Genomic DNA, 17557 nt, shown 5'->3' on the forward strand with positions numbered 1-17557 from the left:
TTGTGCCACTTTATTAGCATCAGAGCTTTGTTCTTTGTTTCTAAAAAGTCAATAAAACAGGCCGTTGTCTCTTTGCTTCAGGCCCAAGAGGTTATAAATGCAGCACTGCTGCTGGTTTCTATTAAGACCAAAGGACGTTAATACATTATAGGAGTTTGTTACACTGTAGCTTTGGGAATTCTAGTGTGTGCCATAAAACTGGTTATTGCTGCTGATGAATAGCCCCAGCAGTAAATGGCAAGACATAAACAGGATTGTTCTTTTCTTCTCTCTAGTCTTCCTCACTGTGCATGGCCGGGGTGCATGCGGGAGTAGTGTCCAACATCCTCGGTGGCCAGATTAATGTTGTTATCAGCAAAGGCATCGATTTTTATGAGGGCTCCCTGGCAAACAACATCACATCCAAAGTGTAAGTATTACCCTTATAAGATTAACCCGTCTGGTCCTACTTTGGGAGTTGGCCACAGATCTGTGTGGGTGCCAAAGTAATTGATAAGACTGACTTGTGCATTAATATCTGGTTGAACCTCAAACAGAAACCAGTCATATCTGCTATGGATCACAACTACCCAAGTGTAGACACCTGGTGAATGTTAGAGTATTTGGGGGTCTAAGAAGAACTATCGGTTGTGGACCCTGCAGTCATCACATGCTATTCAGTCATTCATATTCAGCCTATGATTAAGTGTTTGTAACACGAAACGCGTCAGGCTGTAGACACAATAGATTTTCTTCACTTTGAACTATTGCCTGTGGACGTTTGCCTCATTGAGTGCCTGCTCCATATTGGTTTCGTCGATTCATCTTTGTTACCAAAATTGATTCAGTTCCTTTTGACCCACAGTTTCAGCAACTAAATCATGGCCAAATATTGCCATACAAGTGATCCTAGTAACGCATGGTCAGATAGAGCGTCCATACTGAATTCTCATAACATCTGTATACCGTTACATAGAATGAAATAAGGATTAAACTTCCTTAACCTTTTTCAAAACACATTTTAGGATATAAAATTTACAATCAAAGGTAAACAAGTTAAAAAACTTTATTGTAACTTATTATTTATCTCATTAGTTCATCAGTTATATTTTTCACCTTTTACAGGGGCTCATTGTCTTCAACTCTGTTTACATTCAAGACAAGTGGTATGTAATGTTTTTTTATATCGTGGTATGAACGGAGTTCATGACTTTCTAATATAAAATCCCCAATAGAATACGGATAGTGTGCTTATGTGAAGTGCCCCAGTGTCTGTAATATGAATTAGTATTTCCTCCTAGTGTACTCCATCACTAATTCATACTGTCATTCATGTTATCTGTGGCTCTGCACAGCTTGCAATCTACAGGTATAATAAAGAGGTCTAGTGCATTTTTGGGATTAACCAAATGAGGCCAATTTATAGGGCTTGTAAATAGGATTCATTTAGGCTACAGAGGCTAATAATAATAATAATTTGTTTTGACAAATTCTGATTTAAAAATGGTTTATTATTTATTATTTTTTACAAAGTGGTAATGGTTACAGCTGGCCATACACTTACCTATAATATCATAGGAAACTAAATTATGATTATTAGTACAGGTATGGGATCTGGAAACCCGTTATCCAGAAAGCTCCGAATTACGGAATGACCGTCTCCCATAGACTCCATTTTATCCAAATAATACAATTTTTTTAAAATGATTTCCTTTGTAATAATAAAACAGGACCTTGTACTTGATCCCAACTAAGATATAATTAATCCTTATTGGAGGCAACACCAGCCTATTGGGTTAATTTAATGTTTACATGATTTTCTTGTAGACTTAAAGGGGTGGATCACCTTGAAGTTAACGTTTGTTATAGAATGGCCACTTCTAAGCAACTTTTCAATTTGCCTTCATTACTTATTTTTTTTATCGTTTTTTAATTATTTGCTTTCTTCTTCTGATTCTTTCAAATGGGGGTCATTGACCCCATCTAAAAACAAATGCTCTGCAAGCCTACAGATGTATTGTTATTGCTTCTTTTTATTATTCATCTCTGCTATTCACATTCCAGTCTCTTATTCAAATCAATGCATGGTTGCTACGGTAATTTGGACCCTATAAACCAGATCGTTGATATTGCAAACTGGAAAGCTGCTGAATAAAAAGCTAAATAACTCAAAAACCACAAATAATAAAAAATGATAGAATATCACTCTCTACATCATATTAAACGTCAACTCAAAGGTGAATAACCCCAAATTACAGAAGATCCAAATTACAGAAAGATCCGTTATCCGGAAAACCTCAGGTCCCATACCTGTACATGTATAATGGTATGCTGATCCTGACATCCATATTCTATCTTGGTTTGCGCAGGTTTAAAAATGTAGTGCACCAAGTCAGCTGCGGGAAACCTATCCAGCCATTATTTCATGCTGTAACTTAACTACATTCCATGTTTCTTTTCTGTACTAAACATATCCAGCCCTGGGTATGCATCTCTCTTCCAGCTATAAACCTCAGTCACCCAGTATTTGACACCAGAGGTTGGATCGTAAAGGTTTAGTCTGTGTACTTAGCTGTCCCACACATCAGGGGTCAGATCACTTGTGCATATGGCAACTCCGAGGAAGAAATCCGAGATGTGGTTTAGCAAGTAAATGAAATAATGGCAGGGTAGGTTTCCAGCCTTAGCCAAGCAATTACAGTCTTATCATCTAAGCTATGCACTTAGTGGCACAGATTCCTGACATGCTATGAATGTGCTGACAGCACTAACCTCTGCCACTTGGAATCTTACACACTGGGCATTTGTTACGTGCTCGGAGTAGCTGCCTGTAAAATGTTATTTTTAGCTTGTTTTACGTATGTTCTAATGTCACTTGTTAATTTTTTGTGCATCCGTTATTCCGAACAAGGAACCTTGGTGATTTGTGAATCTCTATATTACAGAAAAAGCCATGAATAATCTGTAAAAATGTATCTTCATGAATGTTGCTCAACCCTGTGTTATGGACTGCAGGTTGCCTATCTCTTCCCTGTTAGTTGAACAATGCTCGTACTTTGTTACTGAGCTAGAAAAGCCGTACAATAGGCTATTGTTTTCCAGATCCATAATTAGTGTGAATAACATGGCTTTAATGCTTCCTGTTGGCTAGGGTGCTATGGAACTCTGGGAATGGAATCTGGCGTTATCCCAGATGCCCAGATAAATTCCTCGTCTTTTCTGGAATGGACGGACAACACAGGGCAGACTAATGCTTGGAAATCGGCAAGGGCCCGGCTGAAGAAGCTAGGGCCCCCCTGGGTGGCCTCATTAAGTAACGAGTTTCAGTGGCTTCAAATCGACCTTAGCAAACTAAAAAGAATAACCGGTAAGTAGTGAAGTGTTTTCATGTACATAACGGGTCTTCTATGGTGTTTCCACAGTTCTCTGTTATGATTATGTATTTATGCAGGATAATGTCCTGCTATTTGCTTATGAACTAGAGTCTCAAGCTCAGGACTGGACCTGGAGCGCATTTCCCTATGTGAAATTGCATATGAGAAAGTTCATAGAAATGGGAAATAAAGACCTAACCCCACAAAAAAGTAATGTCATATTGCTCAAAAATGTGCATTATATTTGATATATAATGATGTCACCCCAACCCATATGCTGCTTTTTTTTTTTTTAGGGATGCACGAAAACCACTATTTGTTTGTGAAAGATTAGACCAAACCAAATCCTTATTTGCATGTGCAAATTAGGGGAGGGAAAGGAAAAAGTAGAACATTTGGTTTTTTTTTTTTATTTTACATTTTACTTGTTTTCTGATTTAAAGTCACATGATTTCCCTTCCCGTCCCTGATTTGAATACGCAAATTCAGATTTGGTTCGTCCAGGGATTCAGCCGAATTGAATCCAGCTGAAAAAGGCTGAATCCTAGCCAAATCCTGATTCGTGCCTCCCTAATTTTTACCCTTCTAATAAGATAATTTTTAAGAACAGAGCTGCTGGTTCTGGACAGCTGTATTGCGTTACTTCAGCTCATTTCTAAAGAACCTCACATTCCGGCAAATTGTAAAAAGAGTTCAAAACGGCAACCTGTGCAATGTTACTGTCAGTACAACTAAAGTCAGTGGCTTGCAGGCAGCTTTTACCTTGTAAATGGTGTTCTTATAAACAGTGCTTAGTGATGTCATCAGTTTTAGTGCTCAGTGATGTCATTTGTGTGAAATGTGCTTTATACTGTGACAAATAATATATAATATTAGATGTCACCTAGCAGTTCATGATCTGTATAAAAGCATTTGCCCTTGTGCCTTTATATGGTCATGGAACTCTTTGGTGACTTGTAATATTCTTATATTTTACAATAGAGAGTACGTTATACACTATATAATCCTGTCTTCATTTTTCCTTTTATCATTTTTGTACACTATGGGGCTGGGGCATATTTATTAAAAGGTGTAAAATATTATACGCAAAGGTGAAAGTTAATGTAGAAAACCTGGCATGTTTATACAGCTCCTTCACTGGAATTATTGCAGACCAGCATATTGATAAAGATTTAGGAGTAAACCTAAATTAACGCCAATAGTTTACACTCTAGGCCTGGAATAGCCATGGCATTGAAGTGGAAGTGCTGTTTTGTTCACAGAGAGTGATAAACCTGCATATATTTTTTTCTAGGCATCATAACAACAGGCTCAACCATGGACAAATTCAACTACTATGTTTCTTCTTACAAGATTGCTTACAGTGAAGATGGCACCAAATGGACTGTATACAGGCAGCCTCATGTGGATCAAGACAAGGTACCGTTACCGACCCGTATTTTGTTAGGGGTACTGGAGGGATCATTGAAATATGCAGATATATATGGGGTTCTGGTGGGAGTATTGCCAGTGAAGGCAGATATTTTTGGGGGTTCTGGAGTGAGTATTTCCAGAGAAGGCAGCTATATATGGGGTTCTGGAGGGAGTATTGCCAGAGAAGACAGCTATATATGGGGTTCTGGAGGGAGTATTGCTAGAGAAGGCAGAGATTTTTGGGGTTCTGGAGGGAGTATTTCCAGGGACGTCAGCTATATATGGGGTTCTGGAGGGAGTATTGCCAGAGAAGGCAGAGATTTTTGGGGTTCTGGAAGGAGTATTTCCACGGAAGGCAGCTATATATGGGGTTCTGGAGCGAGTATTGCTAGAGAAGGCATTGATTTTTGGGGTTCTGGAGGGAGTATTGCCAGAGAAGGCAGATGGGGTTCTGGAGGGAGTATTGCCAGAGAAGGCAGAGATTTTTGGGGTTCTGGAAGGAGTATTTCCACGGAAGGCAGCTATATATGGGGTTCTGGAGCGAGTATTGCTAGAGAAGGCATTGATTTTTGGGGTTCTGGAGGGAGTATTGCTAGAGAAGGCAGAGATTTTTGGGGTTCTGGAGGGAGTATTGCCAGAGAAGGCAGATGGGGTTCAGGAGGGAGTATTGCCAGAGAAGGCAGATGAGATTCTGGAGGGAGCGTCTTTTTTTTTTTTTAAAGAAGATATATATAATATAGCTTTCTCATTGAGTATTTTCTGCCCTTTTTTGTTTTTCAGATATTCCAGGCTAATTTAGATTATAATCATGAGGTTCGCAATAACTTCATACCGCCTATCGTGGCTCGGTTTGTGAAGATCCATCCTCTGCAGTGGCATAAAAAAATTGCCATCAAAGTTGAACTGCTTGGATGTCAGTTTAATGCTCCTCCAAAGCTAGTGATGACAGAAGTTCCAGTACTGAGGCCACGAGCCAATAACAACTCCCCAGTGCGGATAGACAAGACCACCTCTCCACCCGAAATCAAGAATACCACTGTTACACCAACTATTAGCAAAGGTACAGAGGCTTAGCGCAAGTCCAGATTTAGCATGTGCAGAATGACATAGTCCTGCCATATTGTTTTCTAGGTCTATTCTTTACATTTATTAAGGGTCGAATTTCGAATTCATGTAAGATTTTTAAAACCCACATAAATTTAGATTTTACTCGAAATTCGATTATTTATTAAAAAAAATGTAAAACTCGGACGAATTTTACCCACTCGAAAACTGGAGTCAAATGCAACCAAACTCGATTTGAGTTTTTTCTCTGAAAAAAGCTTGAATGTCATGAAGGCTACATGCACCTCTCCCATTGACTTATACAGTAATTCAGCAGGTTTTAGGTGTCGAATAGTTGAATTTGAATTCTTAAAAGGCCATGATATGATACATCTCGAAAATCGAATACTATTTTTTTTAAAAACCTCGAATCGAGTTTGGAAAATTCCCTAGTCAGAATTGACAGTTTCAACCTTCAATAAATCTGTTCCTTAGTTGAAACCTGTAATGTTTAGTACTTCTTGTACTTCTTCTATTCTCTATCTGCTGTAACTATTGATTGGGCTGGTAGGGGGCAGTTTGGGTCTCTGTGTACTTGAAATGCCAGTGACTAGTTTGATTCCCAGTCTGGAACTGTTCACTTCTTTTCAGTGCCGCACAAACAGAGGGCAGTATTGGGGTACAGGGTATTTGATGCATGCATAAGGACTTTTCCCTTTCCTTTAAAGGAGAACTAAACCCTAAAAACAAATAGGGCTAAAAATGCCATATTTTATATTCTGAACTTATCGCACCAGCCTAAAGTTTCAGCTTGTCAATAGCAGCAATGATCCAGGACTTCAAACTTGTCACAGGGGGTCACCATCTTGGAACGTGTCTGTGACACTCACATGCTCAGTGGGCTCTGAGCAGCTGTTGAGAAGCTGAGCTTAGGGCTCGTCACTAATTATCAAGCAGAAAATGAGGTTGTCCTGTAATATAAGCTGATGCTACAGGGCTGATTATTAAATTCTGATACTAGTTGCACTGGTTTCTGTGCTGCCATGTAGTAATTATCTGTATTAATTACTAATCAGCCTTATATTGTGACATTTCTATTCTATGTGTACTGTATATTGTGAGTAGGTCCCTAAGCTCAGTAAGTGACAGCAGCACAGAGCATGTGCAGTGAATCAGCAGAAAAGAAGATGGGGAGCTACTGGGGCATCTTTGGAGACACAGATTTTTACTGCTAAAGGGTTGTGGTTGCCTTGGGCTGGTACAGAAGCCCAAAAATAATGTATAACATTTCTAGCTTCTTTAGTTTAACTTTCCTTGTCCTTAAAGGAGGCCCTGCGGGTATTGTCACCCCAGAGAGTGCAAGAGCAAGAGTCACAGCTGTTAATAATAATAGTATTTGCCTTCATGTAGAAAGGTCCCGAGGAAACAAACATCCAAGGATATTTACTTGTGCGCCAGTAATATTGAATATAAGTAAATTATCCCTTGAATGGGCTGCACCATTTCTGCACTGATTAAATGGAAAGAGTTCAGGGCCCAGAAGGAGGGGACATGTTCTTTTTGTAGAGATACTCTTGGCTCTGCCTTATATCAGCTGCCTGCTCCTGGTCAGGAATGCTGGGTTTGACATCAGAGGATTCTCGTCTCAGCAGCTATTGGCCTGACTCATGCTGGGAGCTTGGAAAGGGGCCTCCTTTAAGAACCCTATCCCTGCTGGCGAGAACACTTCATACTGTTGCTGAAGATCCGTGCAGCGTCTTGTATAGAAGGAAAAAGTATAATCACATCGAATGTTTTACTGTAACCTGTAGATATTAATTGTTTCCTCCCCATGGCTATTGGAAATTGGACCTTGTTCATTTAACAGGAAAACCAAGCTTTGCCTATCCAGCTGTTGTTTTAAAAGGAGCAGAGCTGCTGGAGTGAGCTGTAGTTATACAACAGCGGGAGTGGCAAAGTATGGCTTCCCTGGATGGAATCTCTTGTGCATAGGCCCTTTGCATCTGTGAGAAGTGCATTCCCTGTTTGTGTTACCCTGACACAGTTAATCTTTCCAACACCTACGCAAAAATGCGGTGACTGATTGCCATGTGAACGGTCTGTTTTCTTTTAATGGTTTACAGATCTGCCCCTGGTCACCATCCTGGTTCCTGTGTTAGTCATGGCTCTCACCAGCATCATCCTGATCTTAGTCTGCGCTTGGCACTGCAGGAACAGGTCAGTCTTATCATCTCCCTCTTCTCTAAAGGGAAAGTAAAGCCAAAGTGCTTTCTGGAACATTCATAATTGCTTCAGTTTTTCATGGCTTAAAGGAGAATTCAACCTGTGGGGAAGAAACCCGTACCCCCACCCCAGGTAGACCCCCCCCACCCTCCTCCCCCACATGCTAACTACCCCCCCCCCAGTGAAATGCCCCATACTCCATACTTACCCCTCGCTGCAGATTCTTCCAGCGAAGTTGCACGCATCCATCTTCCGCGTCCTCTGTAAGCTGACTGAGAGATCGGCAATTTCCGTTGGAAGAATCTGCGGCGAGGGGTAAGTATGGAGTATGGGACATTTCCCTGGGGAGGTAGTTAGCATGGAGGGAGGGGGTTCTACCTGGTGTGGGGGGTACTTGTTTTTTTTTCCCCCACAGGTTGAATTCTCCTGTAAAGGGGAACTATCGTGAAAATTAAAGTTTAATACAAGCTTCCTCATACCGAAGTAACAAAACGTTCTAAATATAATCAATTAAAAATTCTGCATTGTTTCTAAAATAATCAAGTTTATCGTCACTATTCCTCTCTCTGCATCTGTTTCTCTTCATTCCCTCTTCATGCCGCAGTTGGGTGTCAGATGAATGATCCAATATATCTATATCTTATATGGGGGCTTCCTTTCCTAGCAGATGAATTAGAGATCACTCATATAACTGATTCCAGTACAAACAAAATGTAACAAAATAACTGCTGTTTGCACAAATTCTGCATGTAGAGAGACATGATGTCTAGGGATGGGTGACATTGTTTCGCCGCGGAAATGAGGCCCATAGACTTGTGTGGCGTCATGCATCAAAAACAAATGGCATGCGTCAAAAAAAATTCTCCACACATCAATTAAAATTTGACGGCCATAGACTTTAATGGGTGTTGGCGACATTTTGTGAATTTTTGGCGAATCGAAACGGGTCAAATTTGCTCAAGCCTAATGATGTCTGATGATTTTAATAGAGTGAGCTCTAATACATCTTCTAGGCAAAAGGACCCCCCCTATAAGATATATTGGATCTAACTGTCAATGGATATCTGACACCCAACTGCTGCATAAAGACAGAATGAGGAGAAACAGATACTGAGAGAGGAATAGTGAAGATAAACTTGAATAATTCAGAAACGATGCAGAGGGCTAAACCATTGAAGCAAGTAAAAACAAAAGTGATGATTTTATTACAAATGAAAAGCCTGAGAGCATGAATATTGTGAAATCCCTTCTATATTAGCACAATACAGCATCCTAACTCTGTAACTGACATAATGGCTCTCTCCTTTGAGCAGCAACAGAAATAACGGGGTCATGCAGCTGTGACGGGAAAGTAATGATTCATTGCGTTTTTTATTGTAGGAAGAAGAAGGCAGAAGGAACATACGATTTGCCTTATTGGGATCGTGCAGGTACAAAGCTAAACTGTCATTTATTTGACATTGTTCTGAAGATGTGCAAATGAATTTTAAATATCTTGTACTTTGTTGCACATAAATATTTGTAGCTGGTTTTGCTTCCGATAGAGATTAATTAGATGTTAGTTGGGATCAAGTACAAGGTACTGTTTTATTATTACAGAGAAATCATTTTTAAAAATTTGGATTATTTGGATAAAATGGAGTCTATGAGAGACGGCCTTTCCATATTTCGGAGCTTTCTGGATAATGGTTTCCGGATAACAGATCCCATACCTGTAGTACCATCTGTAGCCAAATAGCCATGCAGATCTTTACAAAAGCACCGTCTAGACATGATGGTAACTTTGTTGTGCAGGAATAAAAATGACTGAATATCTTTGTTTCCAAAATACAAAACTGGTTGTTGGAGGGATGTGGTCTTTTACCCCCAGTGTGTTCCATAAGCAGAGTGATTGTCAGGTTCTTTTATGGCATTATTTTGGGAGAACCACTATATTCCAGTTGAGCTCAGTGTAAATTAAAATAGTCTGTGTGGGCTATAAACCTTATGGTTTTATGGTTACCAAAAAAAATAAAATACCCCATAAAACATATCACATGTTCTAGACCTACATGGTACAAAATCTTATGCATCCGAACACCGTCTTCCTCATTACTATTAGGGATGAACTGAATCCACGATTCGGTTTGTGTTTTGGCCGGTATTCAGTCTTTTTCAGCAGGATTCGGATTCGGCGGAATCCTTTTGCCCAGCCAAACTGAATCTGAATCCTAATTTGCATATGCAAATTAGGGACAGGGAAATCCCGTGACTTTTTGTCACAAACCAAGGAAGTAAAACATTTTCCCCTTCCCACCCCTAATTTGCATATGAAAATTAGGAATCTGGTTGGTATTCTGCCGAATCTTTCGCGAAGGATTTGGGGGTTCCAAAATAGTGGATTCAGTGCATAACTTTAGTATTCAGTGGTATTCATCATTACTATTCAGTAGTGTTCATTACTATTCAGTAGTGTTCATTACTATTCAGTAGCATTCAGTAGTATTAAGTACTATTCAGTAGTGTTCAGTACTATTCAGTAGCATTCAGTAGTGTTCATTACTATTCAGTAGTATTCAGTAGTGTTCATTACTATTCAGTAGTGTTCATTACTATTCAGTAGCATTCAGTAGTATTAAGTACTATTCAGTAGCATTCAGTAGTGTTCAGTACTATTCAGTAGTATTCAGTAGTGTTCATTACTATTCAGTAGTGTTCAGTACTATTCAGTAGCATTCAGTAGTGTTCAGTACTATTCAGTAGCATTCAGTAGTGTTCATTACTATTCAGTAGTATTCAGTAGTGTTCATTACTATTCAGTACTATTCAGTACTATTCAGTAGCATTCATTACTATTCAGTAGCATTCAGTAGTATTCAGTACTATTCAATACTATTCAGCCTAGAGTACAGTCAGGGGGACATGGCAACTCTCAATACAATGGAAAATGCACTTCCAATCAGTCAAGTGTTGATTGTGTTTTATTAGAGTTTTTCACAGGATTACCCCCTTTGTCAGGTACCTGATGGAATATGCTGAAACATTGACACAAACACATAGGGGCTCATTTATAAACAGTGGGCAAATTTGCACCTGGGCAGTAACCCATGGCAACCAATCAGATGATTGCTTTCATGCTCAACCTGCAGCTGGCTTTAAAAAGCAAATCACTGATTGGTTGCTGTGGGTTACCGCCCAGGTGCAATTTTGCCCACGGTTTATAAATGAGCCCCATGGTGTTCACTGTGCTTGCACTGGTTGGACTAGCCATTATTCTTTGCTTATTGCGTGTACCCCAACCCATATTCTTACTTGCTTAGATTTTTACCAATTCTAATACTTTATATTTATCATGTCTTTTCTGCTACTTGTCCCGAAGGCTGGTGGAAAGGAATGAAGCAGTTTCTTCCAGCTAAATCAGCAGAGCATGAGGAGACCCCCGTACGGTACAGCAGCTGTGAAGTGAGCCGAGTGAGACCCAGGGAGGTGGCGACCATGTTACAGGCAGAGTCTGCAGGTACACTTTGTTTCCCTGTCAGTGGGCACTTAAAGGGCTTATTCACCTTTAAATGAACTGTTAGTATAATATAGAGAGTGATATTCTGAGACAATTTGCATTTGGTTTCATTTTTTATTATTTGTGGTTTTTGAGTTATTTAGCTTTTTATTCAGCAGCTCTCCCATTTGCAATGTCCGCAATCTGGTTGCTACAGTTCAAATTACCCTAGCAACCATGAACTGATGTAAACAAGAGGCTGGAATATGAATAGGAGATGCCTGAAGCGAAAGATGAGCAATAACAATACATTTGTAGCCTGAAAGAGCATTTGCTTTTAGATGGGGTCAGTGGCTCCCATTTGAAAGCTGGAAAGAGTCGGAAGAGGGGAAATCATTAAAAAATAATAAAAGAATAATAATTATGAAGACCAATTGAAAAGTTGCTTAGAATTGGGCATTCTATATACTAAAAGTTAACTTAAAGGTGAACCTCCTCTAATATAGAACACAACACTACTTCCTGCTTTTCAGCTCTCTAACTCTGAGTTAGTCAGTGACTTTAAGGGGGGCCACATGGGACATAACTGTTCAGTGAGTTTGTAATTGATCCTCAGCATTCGGCCTCAGCAACAGTTATGACTCCATGTTTCTGATTGGTTACTGTCTGGAAACCAATCAGTGGAAAGCAAGAGAGCTGAAAAGCAGGAAGTAGTAGTGTTCTGGCTATTATGTTAGACATCCAGTCACTCCAGCCTTTATACATTACATTTTGCCTAGCTAACTATATTAGAAACATTTTTTATTTTGCTTGCACAGCCTGTCTATTTGCCCAGTTTTTATTTTTACACTGAACAATTTCTTTAAAAGCATGGCTAACAATAACTTGACAGATATTTTGTTCTCTTTGCTGGACAGAGTATGCCCAGCCTTTAGTTGGGGGAGCAGTGGGCACCCTTCATCAGAGATCAACCTTCAAACCAGAGGAATGCAAAGAACCTGGTTACGCCGATCTGGATTCCTACACCAACCCAGACGATGCCATTTATCATGCCTATGCAGAGCCGCTGCCTACAAATGGACCGGAATATGCAACCCCTATAATCATGGATATGTCGGGCCATCCAGTTGGACCTATGGGCTTGCCGTCTACATCCACATTTAAAGTCCCAGGGAGCCAAGCCCCTCCGTTAGTGGGGACTTACAATAAGCTCTTATCTAGGACGGACAGTTCAGCATCCACACAGGTACTATACGACACCCCTAAGGGGACACAGGGAGTATCCGCCATGGAGGAAATGTTGTACCAAGTACCACAGAGTGTGCCACAACAAACCACGAGCAGGGACGTGCCTCCTTAGTATATACGGCAACTACAGACTTAAACCACGTTCCACGAAACGGCTTTCATTTCTACGAGCACGTTGCATTGTGTGTAGGTGTGCATTTACAGGTTGTAATCATATCGATAAAACCATCAAACAAATATTCCAATCACTGTTCACCGCTTGTACACCTTTCCATCACAATAAACAGCCCAATGCACCCACTGAGGATGCTGGGAGTTGCAGTGCAGCACTTGCTGTGCTGTGTTTTATGACTTGAGCAATATGGAATTGAATGTTCTCCCTGTAGTACATGAGCTTACTATAGGCTTTATTATCCAATGGGAGCACAGCCTATCCATCCGTCTGTGCAGCTGGGAAAGCTTTTCTGTTAGAAATCATAGCGGCCCCATACTGGGGGGATCTAAATGTAAGTTATGGATAATGAGTGCACGTCATAGTTGTGTAGTAGCAGTGGGAAGCTAGTAGGTATGGTTACTAGAGGAACCTTTCATCCAGTAGTTGTACAGTAGTCACTTATGTGGCCAATGTTTATCAAGTTGTGTTAAGGTGAGGGTTTCCCCCGACCCCCGTCTCGAAGCACTAGATCTGTCTCTGTTTATCTGACCCACCTGAGATTGGGACTGGGGTCACATTTTAACAAAGGCAACAAGAAATGTTTATTTTATGGGTGTTCACACTGCTGCCCAGAGAAAATAATTCTATTTTTTTTATAGTCAAATGTCTAATGGTTATTTTTGGATAGAATGTTGGGTTTTTCCATGTTTTTATGTGTGATTGTGTCTAATACTAAGCAAGAGCATTAACACACAAGAGTATTAGAAGTGGTTACATCCAGAGTAGTATCAGTGCCACTAGTTGTGTATTCAGTAGCTGTGCTACCCCCTTCCCGCCCCTAATTTGCATATGCAATTTAGGGTTCAGGTTCGGTCGAATTTTTCACAAAGGATTCGGGGGTTGGCCAAATCCAAAAAAGTGGATTCGGTGCATCCCTAATAATATATAGGTGGGACAACAAAACCGCAATGTAAAATGAGGGGAAACCTAAAATCGGGGGATGTAAGGTGCTGGGTGACATTTTGGATTTGGGTGAATCACATGGAATCCAGGGCAGTGTGGGGGTTGCTTTCCCATAAAGCATCAGCACTGGTTCCATTTAGTTTGGAGAATTCTGTTCCCCATTCCTTTTTACCTGCATCCCGTGGAACTGGCTGTCTTTTTATATCCTTATAAATGGCACATTCTGACATCAGAACAAGCCGTTTATAACAGGGGTCCCCGACCGCCGAATTTGACGCCGCACGTCCGAATTGGACGCCTTCGGCCTTGTGCATTTATATGGTCACATAACTCCTCGGTGACATAATATCTTTATACATTACAATAGGGGGTGCATTATCCACTATATAATTACTGTTGTTAATGAGAACTGAAGAGAAGATTTTATTGGCTTGTGATGCCGACACCAAGGGGCACATCCAAGTTTGAGATCAAATTCTAGTAACTTTTGATGAAAGAAAACTGGATTTCCATGGCTTGGGAATATTAGATATGTGCATTGTTTCTACAAAAACATTTGAGACTTCCAAGTGAAAGCAAAGTCTGTATTCATGACGGGGGATCTTTCTTTTGCTCCACTGGAGTATTTTTAGGTTTTTCTTGCTTGTGAAAACCGAAGCAAGAAATGATAAATACCTGATGGGGGAAAGACAAGAAATGTTTCCTGCAAAAAATTGAATTCACTGTTCATTATAGAAAAAAAAAATTAATTGCTCTTCCTACTTTTCAATATTTTTTGATTTTCCGATTTATCAGATTTGACCATGTTTGTGTAGCCAAGGCTTCAACCCCCACTCTGTAAGTAGTACAGGCCAGCCAAGGCTCTTTCAGTATATGAATTGTGCGTCACCCTTATATTACATTGTGTTATCACACTGGGAATGTCTCCATTATAACAAGAGTTGAATTTCTACGAGTTGTGCTGTTTATTTGTAGGACAGTCTGGTTAGTAAAGGGGTGGTCAGCCCTGAGCTCATGTCTAATTCGGGATGATACAGACTATCCGCTAGAAGCCACATAACAAGGGGCAGATTTATCAAGGGTCAAATTTCGAATTCATGTTTTTACAACTCCCATGAGCCATCTAAATGTATTATAAAAATTGAATTTTTAAAACTCTGGTGAATAGGATCGACCCGAAAACTCGAATCTCGAATGTCAGGAAGGCTGCAAACAACTGCAAATTGATCCATGGACGGTTCCCATTGACTTAAACAGCAATTCGGCAGGTTTTAGGTGACAAATAGTCAAATTCGAGCTCTTAAAGGGCCAGTTTATGGTAAATCTCAAAAATCTACTCCCTAGTTGAATTTGACAGTTTTGATAAAAAAAGTAAAAAAATTTGAATTTTCAATTCAACCCTTGATAAATCTGCTCCGTAGTGTTGCTAATTCATTGCACAAAAGCCACATTCTACATACCAGCCTGCTGTGATGTAAAGAACCCCGTCACTTACAGAGGATGCTGGGAGTTGTACTTCAGCACAGCGAGACGGCTGCTAATGTAACATCCCAGCCCTGTGCCCATTGTTCCAATTCATTGGCAGATACGATGGTGGAACTTCCACTCTCCATGTGCCTGAGCTGGGAATGGATCTGTTTTGCACTATTATAACAACCAATCAGCTTTTAGGGCAAGGCCAGATGTGGCGTTTTTAAAAAAGAACAGCCAGGCTAAATACGCCACTGAAACCACATGCGACCGTCAACATGCGTTTTTCAGCACGTAGGATTCTTTTCCCAACATGCACTTCTCATTGTTCTCATGCAGAATTCGGATGCCATATTTAAAATACGCTGCGTATTTACGTAAAGTGTGATTTCAAACGTGCAGATTTCATAGATTCTATTGATCTGGTATTTTCCTGACGTATTGGCGTGTCTACTAAAAAACGCCAATACTGGCGTCCTGTGGCGGATTTCAACTTGCAAGCGCCCTGTGTGAATTGCCATAGTGCGTTTTCCATTAGTTTCAGTGGTAGTGCAGTTTATGCGTATTTACGCCTGGCGTAAACGTAAAAACGCCACATCTGGCCTTGCCCTTAGTCAAAACAAATGTGAACTATTGAAAGGACACTCAAACTCTTAACGGTTTATTGAACTACAACTCGCCCTGCAGCGGTTACATCCTCGCCTCCCACGTATCCATTTATGAACAACTTGTCATGTGATTATACGTTACAATACTGCCGTGGAACAATGCACTTTTCCTGACACCTCGCGCGCACCGTATTTATCAAATGAGAGTTTTTATTATTTAAAATTCTAAAATTTTTGATTATTTTTTTTTTTTTAAGACATGAACATGGCATGAGATGGACTTGCTTGTAAAACACTGCTTTCAATTTATTCAGGTACTGCAGTGGCCAATAGTTTCCAGAAGACGAGGTGCTGGTGGGTGGCACCTTGACTGTCATTTCCTTTCAGATCCGCATGTACTGTAGACACATTGTATTTGTATATGTTGTTAGATTCTAGAGTGTGTAAATGAGAAATTCTATGTTTCTGTTCTGAAAACATTGTAAATAAATCCCAAGAATTCTCAGAATTGTCTTTGTCCTAAAATACATGTAATACTTTATAATTTCTATGAGGCCAGATGTATTAAAGTCATGGAATCTGTGTTTTCTATTCACCAAGCAGACTTAAAGGGATTGTTCACCCTTAAATTAACTTTTAGGGGCAAATATATCAAGGGTCGGAATTTCGAACTTCGAAAAGACCAACAAAGTTTTTTGGTGAAACAGGTCCTTATTTGAAGGAATAGCACATTCTATCGAATTCGATTCAAACTTTTTTTAAAAAAAACTTTGATTTTTCAAAGTCCACCAATTGACTCCAAATAGGTTCTAGGAGGTCCCCCATAGGCTAAAACAGCAATTCAGCAGGTTTTAGATGGCGAATGGTCTGTCAATTTTTAAAGAGACAGTACATAATAAATTTCGAATTTTCACATTTTTATCGAATCGGGACTATTTCCTAGTCGAAGTACACAAAAAAATAGCTTGAAATTCTATTTTTTTTTTTTCATTCTAAATATCACCACCTTTGATAAATCTGCCCCTTAGTATGATGTAGACCAGTGATCCCCAACCAGTAGCTTGTAAGCAACATATTGCTCTCCAACCCCTTGGATGTTGCTCCCAGTGGCCTCAAAGCAGGTGATTTTTTTTGAATTTCAGGCTTGGAGTAAAGTGTTGGTTGTATAAAAACTATGAGTGCTGCTAAACAGTACTCAATGTAGGTTGACAATCCACATAGGGGCTACCAAATAGCCAATCACAGCACTTATTTGGCACCCCAAGAACATTTTTCATGCATGTGCTGCTCCCCAACTCCTTTTACTTCTGAATGTTGATCACATTTTTTATTATTTGTGGTTTTTGAATTATTTAGCTTTTTATTCAGCAGCTCTCCAGTTCGCATTTTCAGCAATCTGGTTGCTAGGGTCCAAATTCCCCTAGCAACCATTCACTGATTTAAATAAGAGACTGGAATATGAATAGGAGAGGGTCTGAATAGAAAGATGACAAATAAAAAGTAGCAATAACAATAAATCTGTAAGGCTACACATTATTTGTTTTTGGGTGGGCAAGAGTGAGCCTGAAACAGCGCCTGGCTGTTTGACCTAATAAATTAAATTTTT

At 39.9% G+C, this 17557-nt stretch overlaps 1 protein-coding gene across 1 annotated transcript in view; it reads left to right on the top strand.

Annotated features, from left to right (window-relative positions):
- The window catches only part of dcbld2.L (discoidin, CUB and LCCL domain containing 2 L homeolog), a 47043-nt gene extending 30587 nt beyond the window's left edge, over positions 1-16456 (top strand). The window contains exons 6-14 of the mRNA XM_018246004.2: positions 276-409; positions 1105-1145; positions 3131-3346; positions 4648-4772; positions 5547-5826; positions 7934-8027; positions 9414-9463; positions 11392-11529; positions 12426-16456. Of these exons, the coding sequence (XP_018101493.1) occupies positions 276-409; positions 1105-1145; positions 3131-3346; positions 4648-4772; positions 5547-5826; positions 7934-8027; positions 9414-9463; positions 11392-11529; positions 12426-12868 (1521 nt within the window). The 3' untranslated portion in view covers positions 12869-16456. The remainder of the gene's footprint in view (positions 1-275; positions 410-1104; positions 1146-3130; positions 3347-4647; positions 4773-5546; positions 5827-7933; positions 8028-9413; positions 9464-11391; positions 11530-12425) is intronic.
- Positions 16457-17557: the final 1101 nt, after the last annotated feature.

The sequence above is a fragment of the Xenopus laevis genome, chromosome 2L (genome assembly GCF_017654675.1).
Source record: "Xenopus laevis strain J_2021 chromosome 2L, Xenopus_laevis_v10.1, whole genome shotgun sequence".
NCBI lineage: Eukaryota > Metazoa > Chordata > Amphibia > Anura > Pipidae > Xenopus > Xenopus laevis.